At 32.7% G+C, this 18,310-nt stretch overlaps 1 protein-coding gene and 1 non-coding gene across 4 annotated transcripts; both read right to left on the bottom strand.

Moving 5' to 3' along the window:
• Positions 1-429: 429 nt before the first annotated feature.
• LOC111291475 (protection of telomeres protein 1b-like) lies at positions 430-16,018 on the bottom strand. Of its 3 annotated transcripts, XM_022883266.2 has the most exons (10): positions 15,727-16,018; positions 15,124-15,260; positions 8,256-8,445; positions 7,025-7,089; positions 6,786-6,874; positions 3,307-3,588; positions 3,113-3,189; positions 2,901-2,959; positions 1,487-1,639; positions 430-842 (listed from the first exon to the last, which is right to left on the bottom strand). In XM_022883266.2, the coding sequence occupies exons 1-10, from the start codon at positions 15,839-15,841 to the stop codon at positions 588-590; spliced, it is 1,422 nt and encodes a 473-aa protein (XP_022739001.2). In that variant the 5' UTR covers positions 15,842-16,018; the 3' UTR covers positions 430-587. The 3 variants fall into 3 exon arrangements, with proteins under 3 accessions (XP_022739001.2, XP_022739002.2, XP_022739003.2); XM_022883267.2 differs by lacking the exon at positions 1,487-1,639; XM_022883268.2 differs by lacking the exon at positions 15,124-15,260.
• Positions 15,454-15,555, bottom strand: LOC149516051 (small nucleolar RNA snoR113). The gene has a single exon (XR_016346737.1). It is a non-coding gene; the product is annotated as a small nucleolar RNA snoR113 (small nucleolar RNA).
• Positions 16,019-18,310: the final 2,292 nt, after the last annotated feature.

The raw sequence follows: 18,310 nt of genomic DNA, 5'->3' as shown, positions 1-18,310 counted from the left end.
GAGAGTTGAAGACCCATTGCCCTGGGTAAGTAATTTCCTTAACACAAATTCACAACTGTTTAAGGTTTCTTTTGATTTGTGAAAAAATGTCTGAAAAATGATTGTTATATTTGTTGGTATTTATTTGGCAAAAAATTATTGGTTGGTCAATGGAATATGATTTCTTATTAATCAATAGAAAATAGGATTATTTTTAGGAAAATTGTTTCCTCTTTTTTAAAGGGAATAGATTTTTGTAAAAAAAAAAAAGAAAATTTTCATTGGAAAGACTATTTATTAAAATTGTGATCATATTTTTGCGTAAGTCAAATTTTGTACATGATTTTTTAAGTTTTGATTTAATTTAATCTAATCTAAAATATTATTATATTAATAAAAAAATATTAAAGCTCAGACATAATTTCCCATTTCTTTTTCATGCCCTTAATATACAAGAATAGGAAATTTCTTTTCTTGACCATCATAAACGAATTCTTTTGAATTTGAAATGTTTACCTACCAAGAGCAAAAGCCAATAGAATAAACAAGCACCCCTTTTCCATAGTTACTCCTAGATAGTAGATATCGACAAATTGCGGTCAAACTCTTTAACCGACAAGCTTGGTGTCACAGATCTTATAGCACTTGAGGTAATGAGATTTCAAGCAACACTGCACCCATGGTAGATTTCTATCACAAATCTTACAGCACTTGAGGTAATGAGATTTCAAGCAACACTGCACCCATGGGGGATTTCTAGCGGCACCCTTAATTTCCATGCCACCAGCACTTATAGCTACCCCAAGCAATTTAATTAGCTTCTGTGTCAATGCATCGGAGGAATAACCGTTGAAAAATTTCGCCTATTATGGATGAAGAAATGCAGTAAAACAGAATCAAATAATGTAGAACAGCTATGAGAAAAGCATATAATATACTAGTAAACTTCAATTTCACAAGACAGACGAATATTTTACAAAATCAAATCAGCAGATGCAACACACTTCAAGTTTAGTAAGCAGATATTCAGCTGAAGAAAACAAAAACAAGTAGGCAAGTTTAGAAAGATTCCCAGAATGGGCTTCCAAGGTTTTCCTTTTCCTGTTGCTGTGGCTCCGAATTTATATTTCCCCTCAATTCTTAATTTTTTGTTTGAGACACTTGTTAAAGAAAATTATATCATGCAGGTTTTGGTCATCCTAAGGTTTACAGAACCTTATATCTCAAAACTTGAAGGAAAAGTTTCTTATAGGTATTGGCATCAGAGACTCAAAATACGTAACTACTTATGGGCAAGAGGAAGTTTTTTCCTACACTCTTGCTTTTTATTCCTCGTTGTTTTCTTTTGGGTTTACATTTGGGGGAGTAGGAGTCAACTATTAAATGAAGACTATCATTAAATATTTGCAATCATGTAAAACGATTTTACACTAGAAAAGTCTAAAAGATCATCTCACCACAAGATTTATAAATGTGAAGAGAAATGGTAGTACAATAATGTCCTTACCCCATCTTCAGCATAAGCAAAAGCATGTATTCTGGCAGTCGGATCCTCTAGAGCGAACCTAACCCTATAAATTCCAGGAGGAGAGCAGAAATCCTCAACTCGCCATGGAATTGCAGCAACAACTCGTACTACACACCTAAATTTCTTTCTTACCTGTAAGGTTATCCGAGCAACACAAAAGCAAAACTACAGTTAAACGTATTCTCTAGCTTAATGCTGCCTTTGCCATCAAGTTAAACATGATCACCACCACCCCCCCCCCCCCCCCCCCCCCCCCCTTTACTCTTTACTCTTTCCCATTCCTGGAAACACCCTGAAAAGTCTCCCCCCTTTTGACCCAAATTCCAAGCTTTCTTTCTGTGACCATCACCAACTTTATATATATAAGAACAAATGAAGCAAGAGAGGATATGGATCCTTGCTCAAGTTTTGAAGAAAAAAAGGTTAAAACCATTAAGCTCACTCCTCTTTAACCAATGTGGTGCTCACCAGACTATATTAGGTATAGCCACCAATCAGGTGGCAGTTTCACCAATAATCTTTCTTATTTCCCCTAAATAAAACGAAGACATGAAGATAAAAGGAGAGGATATCAATCAAAAGAAGGGGATAGAACTGGCATTTGAAAGAAAAAAAAAAAAGGGAATATTCAAGACAATTGCAAACAAAAAGAGAAGAAAATCATCTTTGTCATCACAATAAGACAGCAAACAACCAGTGCCCAACCACTCAGACCATCCTGCCACCCACTGCCAGTCGGAACCAACTTTCACCATCACAACCAGGTACTACAGCCATTAATCAGCCAAACTTGCAGAAACCAAAAATCTGTACACTACAAAACTCAAACCAATTATTGCAGCCAAAAGTTTCGAATTTCAACTGAATTCAAAACAAATTCAATCTGAGCCCAGCTAATCTTGACAGATCAATAACATGGATGGTTGTGTGTTAGGGAAAATGGGTCCCACGTGAAAGCAATGTATGAAATTGGCTTGGGTTGGGTCAACAAGGGGTGCGAGGGAGGGAGGTGACTATTTCTGGGTGTTTTCAAAGGGTTCAGCAATTAACTCCATTGCTTTCTATAGAATGACAAATTTGAAAGATATGCAAAAGATTGTAAAAGGAACTGTTTGACATATCCAAATATTTAGATTTAGGGTTTGAAAATACTAAAAAGAATAATAAATATAAATGCCCAAATTATAGGAGCACCTCATTTTTCAGAAAAGAGAGGATGAAAGAGAAGAAGAATCTTCAATCAAACAATCAGGCCGTCACCAACCTAATAAAATGCAACAAAGAACAAAATTGCTTTGATTTCCATATGTTTACCAGGTAAATTAGTACCCTCTACTACTTTTAACAAAATAACCATATCCATGTAGTCAAAAGAAGCTGAAGGGTATAATACCTTTCGACACATGAGAACATCCATCAAGGTTGCAAATGGTACATCATCGCAGTTAACCTCTGAGGAAGGACGTACAAATATTAAAGTATATCATCACTAATCATTTTCAATTGGTTCCAGGAAAAAATGCAACAATTGAGTCCAGGAGATTGAATCAAATATGCTAATAAATGAGAACTTAAAACAAATTATAGTCACTAACAACATGGAACCTGTAATTCTTGACGGCCACGGAAAGCTCCAATATGGCATCTTATCCAGTTTGCATGATAATCGGTGATCATAATTGCTAACATGGATGGATATAGTAAAAGAGTGAGAAATTGAACTTCCAGAAAGAACATCAATCAAAAGGAATACATAATCTATTTGGTTAATAAGGTGCTACATGCAAAAAAAAAATCACCTCTGGCGCTCGAGTATGAGCATATTGTCATTTGGTATATCTCGGATCTTCGAAGATGGTGTCAACACACCATACCATAATCCTTCATGCACTTTGCATAATACATGAAAAAGTTTCACCCATTGACCAATTTTCGGCAACTGAGGGGTATATTTTCTGCAATCTTCATTAATGATCACCCTTAAGATAGTTCCAACGGTGGGAAATGTACATAGCACATCTCTTGATAAAGGCATGGGTTCCAAACATAAAGGAAGCTGGTTTTGCATTTCATCTTCGAGCCTGTGGAGTATAGTCATTAACATGAATAAATCTGTTAGAATACCAAATAAAAATGAAAAAAAAAAAAAAAAAAAGAAAACCTCAGACATAGCAAGCATCAATATTGTGTTTACAAAACTAAAACCTATTCATTTACGCATTAGTCATTAATGAAGTTAACTTTGATCATAACAGAGTTAAAACTGTTGACAGACCGGATTTGAATTTTAAGAAGATACTGTCACAAAGGTGGAAAGGAATGCACATGTATTCCCTTCAAAGTAGTCCATGTTTTTATTTTATTTTTTACGTCAAAGTAGTAACATAACAGTAATAGACAACAGCTAGCTCATTCAAACCCAAAACCTCACTAATTATGTATAAATGTAAATGACTATTTTGAAGTTTTAAGTATTTGAATAAAAATTGAAAAAAACAAAACAAAACAAAAGGTTGGTTGCTAGAAAAATCTTTTGTCAACAGTATCAACATAATGGCAACTCATTGGGTCTAAATTCATGCTATAGAAACTTCACTATAAGAGAAGCGTGCATATTATTGCAGCCTTATAAGGAAAAGTTAGCTTGTTTTTTGCTATGTAACTTTAGAAAGCTTCACCTATACTTCTGCAGTATTTTTGGCAACGTGGCAACTCTAAGGTTCTAGAAATTACCAAACTCAAACATCAATCTGACAGTCTCCCTAATTGGGTGTTTGGCCCAGCTTTTAAAAAAGCTTTTCTACTCTATAAGCTGAAGTTAGATGTTTAGCAATCTCACTTCTAATATTTTTAGCTTATCAGGAAGTTAATTTGGGTTTCCAGACCAGCTAAAAGTTGAAGCTTCTCCAAAGTGACTTTCATGGGTGTTTCATTAATATTTTCAGACTTCCCACCTTACTCTTCATGCTTAATAGAGATGGAAAAGAAAATTACCTCATTAGATAGGAGTCAATGGTGTTATGATCTTTGTCAATCTCAAAAGTGCAGGTATATAGATTTTATGCTTTTCTTAATAATTTTAGTTCCCTTTTTTTGTCAAACCTTTAGAAGTTGTAAGAAGAAAAAATACCAATGGTGACCTGAAGATAAATTAAAATTTGGAAGAAGAAAATATTTGAGTGCAGTTATGATACAAGGGCATCAAATCAATTAGACAAAAACCTAGAAGCAAATAGTTTTTAATTTGAATAATCAGCCATCTCAAGTCGCCAATATGTCATACCTTGAAGTAAAATGTTGCAGAACAAGTTTGCTAATACCTAATAGTCAATAAGCATTGATATTCGGCCAAACACGTCCAGCACACTTTGCATACCTTAAACAATTTAGTTCATAATTTACTTGGAATTAATTTATCTTTAATTTATAGTGCTTACCTAGTGCAGTTTATTCTTTTTGCTAGTTCACAATGTAGTTTATCCCCTATTTAAGACTCCAAAATCCAAATCTTTGGAAGACAAGCAATTAGTTTTTAAAGTTTCCATAAATATCTATATGCTTTTCATATTATGCTAGGTTTCACATTGAGGAAATTACAAATAATGACGTTATAAAAACATGAATGCCGAATATTTTGTGCTCTTGCAGTCTTTTCCTTTTCTCATCATCTTCTAAATCTCCATAAACTATTCTTTCCACAACCAGATCTGATTTTCCTTTTCCAAGTTTATATGAGAGTTCTATAACCTAACATGTTACCTTGAGTAACTAGAAAACTATAACATCATAAAGAAAATATAACCAACCTAACACAGCACATAGCTGGAATACCACCCACAACTTTCTTCCTCAATTGCATCCCCATACTACCCCTAATAAATCTTGTGCAAATGTTCAGACCAATATCAACCTATTAAAAGCAGCAAATATGTCCCAACTGCCAAAATTTTCCACAAAATATTCTTCACTTTCAACAAGACAAACAGCCTTAAGCCGGGAGCTTTCCACCTTTAATCAACCTCTAAACACTAAACTCTATCTCCCATATGTAGATCTTAAGAAACCTAATTTTCTTAATGCATGGAAAGGATAGGATAACATACTGAATTAGAATAACTGGCTTCATGTTATTACATCATAATTTAGGCTTTAAAGTTTTCTTCCATCAGAACACTTGTAATTCATAAAAGAACTAATTGAAACTCTAATTGCATACACCTCGTGAGTGCTTCCACCGAAAATGTAGCTATGTTAACCAACCGCCTGCTTTGCATTACTTTAAGCTAACCACAACTTTAAAAGCAAATCCTGAGCCACAATCTTCTTTTAACATGATAAGATAAAGCCTAATCTCAAGCTAAAAACACTCATTACCATATATAAGTCACATAGACTCTGAATAGCAAAGTAGAGCCTTTCCAAACATAAAATTGGAAGATAACAAGCCAATAAGCTCCATGCAATGAGAAAGGAAAAACCACCCTTTCAGGAAAAATAATTAATCCAACAACCTCCAGCTCCCAGAAGATATAGTGCAATGTATACTTCACCAGCCTCATTTTCATCTTTACCTATACTAACTTTTGCTTTCTACAGGTAACAGCATCTAGTTTACCAATAACACAAAAGTCAATTGCGACTGATACACTCTACAAATGTTGGAACAACCATGCCTTTGCGATATAGAAACATACGGCAATTAACTTGAAAATTCATCTTTAGTTTCTATGTATATAATTAACAGCCATGCAAGAAAGATCAGCAACTAGCAAAACCTTCTTCAAACGGAAAAGAGAGGCAACGGGGCCAATAAATGCATTCAAGAGAACAGCAAGTATTGCGCATAGCCACAGCCACCAATCTGCAATTTCATTCACTGGCCTACTTGACTGATATGCATACTACCTTAACCAAGCTTCCAGTACAAATGTGTAACTACTGATCTTGGGGGAGAGAGAACAATAGGTTTTCTATACCCAGTTAGCTTTTCTAAATATCCTAGTAATTCAAGCCATTAAATAACTTTCAAAGAAATGTGATAGAATTCCCGTGGGAGTGAAAAAAAAAAAAAAAAAAAGACAAAATAACACCAGTCCCATACATGGCATTGAAGCATAGCCAAATGCTTTGTTATAAGTTGATATATCAGAATTTACATGGAACCATGTGTCAATGATGCAATGCGAAAAACAAGAGGATTGCAAAGTCCCTCAAACCCTAGCATTTGCTTCCGGTGAAAATATAAACAGTGAGAAGCAATTAAAAGACACTAACTCACTTTTTATAAATACCGAAGGGTGGAGCATCAGTTCCATCCCAAAGAAAGACCATCCACTCATCTTTAGCAGTTTTGCATATATGAAGTACCTTAGTAGGGCCAAACATTAAATATGAGGATACATCAGCAGACCTTGAAATTATCAAAAAGCAGTATTAACCTATAATTACATTGGACATATTTAAACAATACCAACTACAAAAATAAAAAAGAGGAAAATCAAAGATATGATTTAATACCTTGCAAGCTAAATTTATCCTATCCACTTCGTTGATCTCTCTCAATAATAAGAAGTTGATCGACACTACCAAGCACAAAAAGGAAAAAGGTTTTATATTGGGTAATGGGAATGACCAGATATTTGGTATCATAATTAGAGGACAGAATCATCAAAAAAGCTAGTGCACATGCAAAACTTTGAATGTCTAAATACATGGAACCAAAATCCCAATGCATTTTTTAGCGTCACAAGTCAATATCTTTGAGTATTGATATATAGATATATGATGTGTGTTGTGTATTTGTCAGAACTTTAAAAAGAGTTAAAAGGGGTCAATTCAGGAACTGTCCTATTCAAGCTAATTCTAAATATATCAACTTACATGGTAATCAGAGTTGACAATAGAAGTTCCAAGAGAAGAAGGTGCACTGTTAACTACTATTATTATAACCTTTCAATCTATTCCTCATATCAAGCCACTTTCAGCCCAGTACTTTAAAAAACTAAAACATTAAAAGAGTTCTTCAAAAAGAAAAGGTGGAAGATAGGCCTGGCACCAAGTGGCTCAATCTAGTGCAGCCCATTAATGCCCAAGCCCACTACGTAATATCACTTCTATTACTCCTAATATAATAGCATGGAGAACATGCTAAGATATGCAGAAACTCTGTTTGTTTATACCTATGTGTTTAACTACCATCCAGTTCAGGGGTCTCTATAACTACCACAAGTTTCAAACTTTCTTCAAGGACAAGTTGAACTAAAATCAAGCTCTGGTAAACTGCAGATGCAACCCTGAACGGCTTCAAGAATGGAGGATAGGGAGAAGAAATCAACCTCAGTCTAGTGGATCACCCGGGAATAGAAAGCACGATGAAAAAATTTTAAATAGAAAAAACCCCTTAAAATGAACATCAACCAAAAAAGTTAAATAATCATGTCAAATGGAATCTAGAAGGGACAAAATAGTGATAAGAAGTTTCTGAAATTTTTTTAACTAAAAGTAAGCAAATGGAGTAAAAGTAGAACCAGCTTCAAAACACAAACTGTTCCAACCGTACACATTTGTTAGAGTGTGAAAATGCAGATTGACATTAATTGAGAGATGCAGATTAACATTAATTGAGAGATTATAATTATTGATACTTAAAAGACATTTAATCGACTAGTTAAAGGTGAATATAGATTTTTTTTTTAAATATACATAGAAAAGGTGAAATATAGATATGACTAGCAAACGAAGAGCATACCATCAATAACCTTTGAATTTGCTAACCATTTTCTCAGGTCTGCTATTATCTTGTTATCCTGTTCTCTTGCGTGAAATCTTAAAGAAACTTGATAAGGATGGAAATTTTCACCATCTATCCCTTCATATAAAGCAAATGAAGAAAACCTTTTGTTGAATATAGCATATACATCTCCTTCATGAGTTTTCATCTGCAGAAAGGTAATTATGCTTTTCAAACTAAATTTATAAAAGAAAAAAACACCATTCGTGGTTAATGAAAAATATGAATCTAGAAGGCAATACAATTGTCTCTTACAGAGTCTATAAAAAGTAGAAGATCTCTTCTATCAAGCTGAGCATTGTTCATACAGTAAGAAATACTACATAAAATGTTGAAGATTAAGTCACACTCATGCCCTAAGCTAATAGCTTAAACTTTCAGGATGATTGTTTGACATGCAACCAAAGCCTCTTTAACTTAGCCGAGAGATCAAATCCTGCTTGCCAACGTACGGTTATAAATGGAGGTGGCAATCAGAAAAGTCAGACTGGCTTCAAGTCAAGTCATTTCTTATTAAGATCAAAGGTCATTTTGGGTTTGGGTTATTTCATCCATTAGGTCACTCAAGGCTTCGAGTCATTCTAAATCAAATCATGTCCAGCTTGAATTATTTCATATTATGTCATATTGGGTTTAGATCACTTCATTTATTGAACTCACAATGAGTTTTAAGCAATTTTCAATTGAGGCTCTTCTTTTGCAATATGTTTGTCAATAAATAGAACAATTTGAGAAAATACAGTTAAAGGATGAAAGCATAAAGGATTATCATTTATATATAGCACCAATGTTTTACTCATTTGGAGAATCTAACACTTAACAATATATAAATAACAATCAACTAAAATGTATGCTACAAACAACTAATCTCAAAATTAAATTACGTAAGAGTAAATATGAGATAAAACTAAATTTATAAGCATTAATCTAAGGCTAAAACAAGGAGATAGGAAAATATGCAAATATCTTAATTCACATGAAGTTCAATCACTATATTAGAATTTAATTGCCTAGATTCACATGATTTTCTACAACTATTTCTTAAAGTATTAAATGCTTTTGGACCATAAATTTACCATGAACTAAATTTCGAAGCATTAATCTAAGGTTAAAACAAAGAAATAGGAAAATATGCAAATATCTTAATTCACATAGGTTCAATCACTATAACAAGATTTAATTGCCTTGATTCACATGTTTTCCTACAACTATTTCTTATAGTATTAAATACTTTTGGACCATATATTTCTTCCTAAAATGTTCACCTTTTACCTCTTTGCATTTATATATAATTAATTCTTTTCTTTTTAGCCTATGTATTTATCCTATTGATTATACACTTTGAGATTAAATGTTAAATATTTAATTTTACTAAATAAATTTGGCTTGAGCACCATTTAAATAAATTTGGATCATTTTAGGTCTTAGATCAATTCAAATTTGGGCCAGTTACCACAAATATCAAATCATTTCAAATTACAAGTTACTTTCAATTGAGTTAATTTAGATATCTCGTCATTACTTTTGAGTTATTTCCAAATCGGGTTATCTTATCTTGGATTCATCTGATTAAGCTATTTTACTCAATTCTGAGTTATAATCAGGTTCAATTTTGAGCCAATTGAGTCGAGTTAGGCTAGATTTGCCACCTCTAGCTATAAACTTTCATCATAAAGTATATGATAAGCTTGTCATTTGACCAAATGGAAAACGCAAGAAGCTTGTGCATTTGGAAGTGTGTAGAGCTGTAAAGTGTCAAGGTTTTAGTTTGAGCAGTTATAAAATCATCGAATATAAAAGCTTATGCTATTATGTGAGGAAGCACTCTCATCTGCAAGCCCATTGCACTCATGCGAGGGGCTAGCAAGGACTATGCATAAACCACCTCATTTATTGTATTACAATTTATTTATCAAAATTAAAGCAACATGCCTCCAATGCTAGACCACAAGTTCAGAAGGCTCTAATATCATCCCAAAAATAGGTCAACCTAAAAGCTCAGTTTGATAGCTGAGGACCTGAGAATAAGTTTACGATTTTATCTTCAACAACATAATCAAAGAACAATACCGAGTGCTAAATTAAAAGACAAGACTACTTCAGCAAAATGCATGGGAGTAGCTTGTATTATACCTATAAACAATTAATATTTAGTAGATATATTACATTGAATTTGATTTTATTTATCAATCAAATTAAAACAACTAATGCAGTCTAGTCTACAAATTGAATTGTCTTGATTTTGCTTGCTTGCATTATGACAACTCATTTGGAGGTTAATAAGTATGCATGAACTACAACTCAAAATAATCTTCTTATAATCTAAAAAAGAACCATATATAAGAAATACAATAATATATTACACATTAAGGTCAATATTCACTGACCATTGGCTCTTAAAAGTTGATAATATTCAGAACCTAGACTTATGAACCACCCGAAAAAAATTCCTAAAGTAAGGGAACACAAAATCATACAATTAATTTTTTTTTTTTTTTTTACTCCTTGCCATTAGATAATGTGACATATATACCAATGACATGCTCACTGCAATATGTTAATATATTTCTTTATACTCACTGCAAACTTAATGCCCTATTTAATGGCTAAAGGATACACTACAAAGACAAATTGGAGCCATTGAAGATGGAGTGGGAGAGATACATCACTGCTGGCCGTAAATTATTCTTAGCCAGTATAAAAATATAAATAAGAGATGTAGTTCTTTTACAGCAAGCTTAACTAGAAGCATAAGAGAATCCCCATGATGCAGTATTTAATTGCTGATGCAAATTTTGCACTTTCAGGCAAATATAACGGCAGTTACAGAAAATGCTTAAAGGAGTTTAAAACATGGCCAAAATCCATCTCAGAAATACTTGGGATTATTTTAACAGTAAAAAAATAGCTTGTTTAGATAAATTTTATCTATCCTTTTGGATAACAAGGGCTAAAAGGTAGTTTGGTTCTTCAACGATATAGAAGTCTTTTGTTCCAAACATAAGTTACTTTGGTAGTTAATAAGCCATTAATACAGTAATTTATCAGTCAAATTGAGTTTCATATCTAGGTTTTTGAAAATTTTTCTTTTTCTGAAATAGGCCTTGATATTTTGGTCATTGAGGCCTTATCTTGATTCTAGTTGGGTAAATAGGATATTTCCAAACTTTTTATTTATTTAAATTGCTGTGATCTAATCTAATAACTTTTGCTAAATAGATCACTTCATACCTTCAGTTTGGCAAATTGATTTTAACAGAAACTTGAGTTGTTGATATGTTATCAAACAAACTATTGTTTGAGTGATCTGACTTAAGTGTACTTGTTCTTTTTATTTCAATTCTCTCCCCTTTTCAATTACTCTTTCCCATTTTTATTCTTTCTATTGCTACATTGCTATCAGTTTATCATTCACAACTTGGTAATTACATCCTTTAACCAGTTTCTTCTTAACTTTTCAGTCTAATTCACATTTCCATTCTCATATTTTTCAAATGCTAAACCTTATCCAAAGTACAGACAAATGCATACTGATTGGACCCTAATCTTATAGATGAAAAAGTCTAGCAGCCAATCCTTTCGATTTAAGCATAAATTTCTTTTGAACCAAACCTAATCAACACCAAAACTATCATGCGGTCCATCTACCATAACTATAACCTACTTCCTGATGTAGGATACACTTGGAGATGTCTGCCAACTTAGAATGTGTAATGGAATAGGATCGGAACTTAGGGGTTTTTGGTTTATGGCTATACAGAAATTCAGATCAGGCTTAAGAATTCATCAGGTTTTAAATCAATTCAGTCCATTTTAATACGGGTTGAAAACAAAGAGAACAGTTGCAGGAAATTCTTCAAAGTAAGAAAGTAGCGCTTTAATTGGTTAATTAAGGGGTTGACTGCTGGGAATTGATAGAAACTGTGGCCAAGAACCAGGGTTGGAGTCTGAAGAAAAGGGATGTGATTTCAGTTGCAAAGAAGAGAAAAATGCTAGATTAAAATAGGAGGTTCTTGTGCAGTGAAGCATAACCCAAGAACATAGAAAAAAAAAAAAGGATAAGGGGGATGACTCAAAGAGAAAGAAAAAGAAACTAGCGAAATTCTTGGCATCCATGCCTCAATAACCCAAAATAATCATAATTCTATTAATATTGAAATCTAAAGATAAATATGTATTTATGATAATTACTAGACTACTACAAAGGCAATGATAGAAGAGTTTTAGTGAAAGATGAGGAGATTAAGAAGAGATGGAGAGATTATTTTGATAATCTCTTTAATAGCAGTTTTGAGCATGATATAGGTGGGTTGAACATACCGTTTAAGAATGTAAATCGTGCGTTTAAACATATTATTAAATGATATGAGGTTAAATAAGCTTTGAGAAAGATGAGAGTAAAGAAAGCTGTTGAACAAAATGGAATCCCAATTGAAGTCTAGAACTGCTAGGGTGAAATAGGGATAGGATGGTTGATAGATCTTTTCAACAAAATTTGGCGCACTCAAAAGATGCCAGAAGAATGGAGGAAGAGCACTTGAATGCCTTTATACAAGAATAAAGGTGATATATAAGATTGTTCGAACTATCAAGGAATAAAACTTATGAGTCATACTATGAAACTTTGGGAGAGAGTAATTGAATGTAAGTTGCGACATGAGATCATTATTTCTGAAAACCAATTTGGGTTTATGCTAGGACACTCCACAATATAAGCAATCCACCTTTTGAGGCTTTTATTAGAGTTTTAGTGAAAAAGAACGATCTACATATGGCATTTATCAATTTGGAGAAAGCATACGATAGAGTTCCTCGAAAAGTGCTTTGGTGGGCCTTAATGAAGAAAGAAGTCCATTTAAAGTATATCAACATAGTTAAAGATATGTATGAAGGAGTTGTAACAAATGTGAAGACGGTTGGGGGCATGACAGATAGCTTCCCCATTACCTTAGGATTACATCAAGGCTCAACACTAAGTCCATTTATTTTTGCATTAGTTATGGACGAGTTCACTAGACGTATCCAAGATAAGGTTCCATGGTGTATGTTATTTGCCGATGATATAGTCTTAGTCCCTGAAACTAGTGATGACTTTAATACGAAATTAGAAGTATGGAAGAGTACATTGGAGTCTCGGGGTTTTAAATTGAGTAGATATAAAACTGGATATATGGAATGTAAGTTTAGGAATCATAGGGAAGCGGGTACTAGTGTGATTAAGTTGGATGGTGAGGAACCACCAAAAAGTAGCCAGTATCAATATTTGGGATCAATTATTTAGAGTGATACTGAGATAGAAACGGATGTCAAGCACAAGATTCAAGCAGGATGGGTGAGGTGGTGAAGTGCATCGAATGTGTTACGTGATCGTAGCATGCCTTTGAAGTTAAAAACAAAGTTGTATAAAACAACTATAAGGCCTGCATTGCTATATGGAACTGAATGTTAGGCTACTAAGAAACAACATGAGAAGAAAATGAACATAGTGGAGATGAGGATGCTTAGATGAATGTCTGGTAAGACTAGAAGAGACAAAATAAGAAATGAAGAGATTTGAGAAAAATGAAGAATAGTCTAAATTGAGAAGAAAATGAGAGAGGATCGTTTGAGATGGTTTGGACATGTGAAACATAGGCCTAACTATGCACTAGTAAGGAGAATTAAGTCTTTAGATCTAAGAGAGATCAAACCTTTTGGAGATAGACCACGAAAGACATGGATACAAGTAATAAAAAAAGATATGATGGTTAAGGAATTAAATGAAAAGGTTGTTGTTGATAGAAATGAGTGGCGCAAGAAGATTCAAACTACAACCCAACTTGACTCCCTTATTAGGTCTTTCATACAGCCAACCCCAGAGTAAGGGATATGAGGCTTAGTGTGTTGTTGTTGTTATTGTACTAGACTACTACAAAATCAACTAGAATTAGTAACCTAAACTAACTACTAAACCAGTAAATAACCAACTTAGACCTCAAGAAAATAAACTAAAATCCTAAAACTCTATAATCAAAACTCAACAAAACCTTAACCCTTGGGCAAAGGAATTAAAATTTTCAACCTGCCCTTGCACATGAAAACAGTCAGAATCTATAAAATAAAATCTTAAATTGCTAGTACTAATACCATAAATATGAAAGCAAAAGAGTTTCCTAATAACAACCATACTTCAACAATTCTAAAACCTAACCTCAAATTGTCAAAATCTTATTTGTAAGACTTTCTCCAATTTATCCTACATTCCAATAGCTTCAGAAGTTGCAGTCCCATAAATTCTGGGAAAAATAGTTTTTTAAACCTTTTATGGAATCATAAACAGCAAAATGCACATCAAATTCCTAATAACAGCCATACTTCAACAACCCAATAATTTCAGAAAAGCGTGTCAAAGCTCAAACTCCTACAATAAATAGAATCCTTAGTATTATAGACACACGCATGCCTGCAGCCACACTAGACTAGTTAGTTGTGTATAGGTATATGTGAATTTGGGGGGAGGAGAATACACATTGGAAGTATCTCGAACAACTACCTTGCCATGAAAGCCTATTATGTACTATATCAGATTCAATTATAAGGTAACTTAGATGAAAGATCTAAGTGCAGACATTTTTCTGTTCATTTCTTCCTAATCCCCTCTTCACTTGTCTAAATGAATTTGTTAGTTTTCCATTTACGGAAAAAAGTGCTTCAACAAAATATAGAATTGTTTCCATAAAAAAGTTAAAGTGAAATATTAAACGAACAAACATAACCAATATTAAGGAGAAAAGAAAAGAAAACAGAAGGAAAGAGGCAGGAAAATATTTTGGACACAAGATTATACCATGACACGAGAAAGGTGAATAATATCTCCAACAGACGCAACATGAGGAAGAGCGCCGATACATTGAGCAAATAGATGAACGGGAATCCCATATTTGGGATGTGACTCATCAATTATTTTTAGCTTACAGAAATAATCTGCAAAACCGCAAATTCTGGCTTAGCCAAAACGAAGACCAAAAACAAAATTAAGTTTACAATAACCAGAAAAATAGGACTCGAGAATATAAAAAACAAATTTTCCCAGAGAATCATTTTCCACATCTCCACAGCTTCCTTATTCGGATTATAAATGTTAAGGATTTTACAAAGTATAGAAAGATAGAGACAACTGGCTCAGCACAAACACCTTATTGCAACAAACATCATCCTACTACCAACCCAAGGAAGAGAAGTAGTAGCCGTAAGTCCGGCCTTTGTGTCATCACGGCCAGTTACAGTCACAATCACAGATTGTAAAAACGAATTTAAAACGGCGAACCACGAAAAACGTTAATAGACACCAAAAATGGTTCAGAATCAAACATCTAAGTTTAAACTCGAGCTTCATATCTAGATCTGTAGCGAAACAGACCAAAAATAGTAAAGAAATGAGAATACCCACCGGTGCCCCTGGATTTCTGGGGCAGACTGAAGTCAAGAATGACGGCAATAAGGTTAACTTTCTGGTTGATGCAAGGGATGGCGTCCTCTATCTTAAGAAACTTGTAATCAACCATCTCTCTCGGCTAATTGCTATATAATTTTAGGGTTTATTTGTATTTGGAGGGAAATGAAAATTGAAACTGATAGTGCAGTGGTTAGTGATAGAGGTGTTGTGTATACAGGCCGAAGGCCGAGCAGCCTACGAAAGCCAGCCTGCTACTATTTTGGAGAGGGTGGTTCCAAGCACACTGTTATTTATTTCTCTTTAGGTTGTTCTAAATATATAACAAATTTCTTACTTTACACCTCATAATTTTTTTAAGAAAAAAATCTGCAAATATTAATTTTATCTTTTAATGATTTACCAAAAAAAATAACAATTTCATACTCTCATGCATTCCATACACTTTTTCTTCTTACTTTTTCTTTCTTCATTTTTTTTCTTATACACTAAATTCTAAATCTTTAAAATTAAAATCAAATTGTTGAAACCTTTGTTAAATCTTATAAACTATGTAAAAACAGATTCAAAAATGAGAAAAAATAATGAGAGAGATAAGTTCAACGAGATAATAAAATTTTACCTAATTGAGTTTGATTTTTTTATATTTTCGAAAATCTTTTTCAAGAATACATAATAAAGTTTTGAAATAGATTTCAAAAAATATTTAATATTTTTGAAAAATCATTTTTGAAATTTATGATATATTTCGAAAATTCATTTTCGAAAACACAATATAAATTTCGAAAATGAATTTATGAAAGTTGTATTATTGGAAATGAATTTTCGAGAATTATATTACATTTTCAAAATTTACAAAAATTATATTGTATTTTCAAAATTTTATTTTCAAAAATATATTATAATTTTCTTAAATCAGTATAGTTCTTCCTATAAAATTTTTTTAACATGTTGTGATATGTAGATCAATTTGAAAATTATCTTGATAAAATCAATCACTAGACAATTTATATACTAGATATGATCACATAGATTCATTTACTACAAAAAATGTAAGAATATGTTTTTGAGGTTTAGTGTTATTGGAAGGTATAAAAGCATAGAATATTAGTTTATTTATATGTAAAAAGTTAAAAATGTTGAGCAGATGTTTTATAGTAGAAAAGTTTTAGTTTCTATAGTAGAGAAGTTTTGGTTTCATGGGCTAGACATATTAGAAAAAATCAAGGTTTCATGATTATGATTAAAAACTCTGAGGTGGAAGGCTCGAGGAAACCTAGAATAAGATTGATATGTGCACGAAGTGGAAAATACATATAGCTAAAAGATAAGGGCAATGTAGAAGAAATGCAACATAAGAGAATGGGAACAAAAAAGTGTGGTTGCCCATTTGTGTTATGTGGGATTAAGTTGGTAATGGATGATGAATGGGGAGTGAAAATAGTCCATGGATTTCACAATCATCTACTAGCAAAAAATTAGAGGGACATTGATTTGTAGATCGATTAATTGAAAAAAAAAAGATTAGTTATTGATATGTCAAACAGTATGGTCAGATCCAAAAACAAATTATTAACTCTAAAACAACATAATAAGAAAAATGTTAGCATTATAAAAAAAATAAAATGAATGTCAAAGGCACAAATATGTTGAAAAAGTTGATATATCACAAATACAACAATTGATGAAAAAATTGACTAATTGTAAATACTTAAAGTGACATAGGAGGACTAACAAGTGAAGCAATTATGTAAAAGACCTATTATAGGCTTATCCTATTAGTGTCTAAATGTCTTGATTATGGATTGCACTTATAAAACAAATAGGTACTGTATGCCACTACTTGAAATTGTTGGTGTAACTTCAACTAAGATGACATTTTCTATTGCATTTGTGTACATGGGGGCTTAGCATTCTAAGAATTACATTTAGGCATTGGATAAGTTAAAAAATTTAATGCCTCCTAGTATATTTTCTACTTCATTATTATGATAGAGACTTGAAATTGATGAATGCCATAGAAGCAGTGTTTCTAAGCATGATCAATCTTCTTTGTAGATTGTATATCAACATAAATATGCTTACAAATTGTAAGAAGTTTTTTAAGTAGAAGGAGAAATATGAGGCATTCATGTTCGATTGAAGTGTACTAGTATATTCATCTGCTTATGATGAGTACGAAAAGAATTTGAGCTCATTAGAAATTGATTACAAACTTATCCAAGTGCATTAAAGTATGTGAAGGGTTAATGGCTGGCAAAGTATAAGGTCAAAGTTTATTGTTGCTTAGACGGATAAAGAAATACAATTTGGCAATGTTACAATAAATAGGTATAATTTATGTTGTATTGTTAAGATTATTTATGGTTTTTGGTTAGTGTTTCACAATAAGTCATCAATATACCTTTATTATTTCATTTAGAGATAAGAGTACACATTCAAAATTAAAGAGGCACATTAGATCATCTCAAGGAATTTCAAATCATCATGATGATAATCAACACACTTATTGAGTTCCAACATTCAAAGATCAAGATTTTATTTGAGTGAAGTCTTACCGTTGTAAAGCATAATTTCAAGC

This window comes from Durio zibethinus, chromosome 11, assembly GCF_047325235.1.
Source record: "Durio zibethinus cultivar Kanyao isolate XHJ-2024 chromosome 11, ASM4732523v1, whole genome shotgun sequence".
Lineage (NCBI taxonomy): Eukaryota > Viridiplantae > Streptophyta > Magnoliopsida > Malvales > Malvaceae > Durio > Durio zibethinus.
Note: the sequence above shows the minus strand (reverse complement) of the source record. Positions and strands in the feature narration are given on the sequence as shown.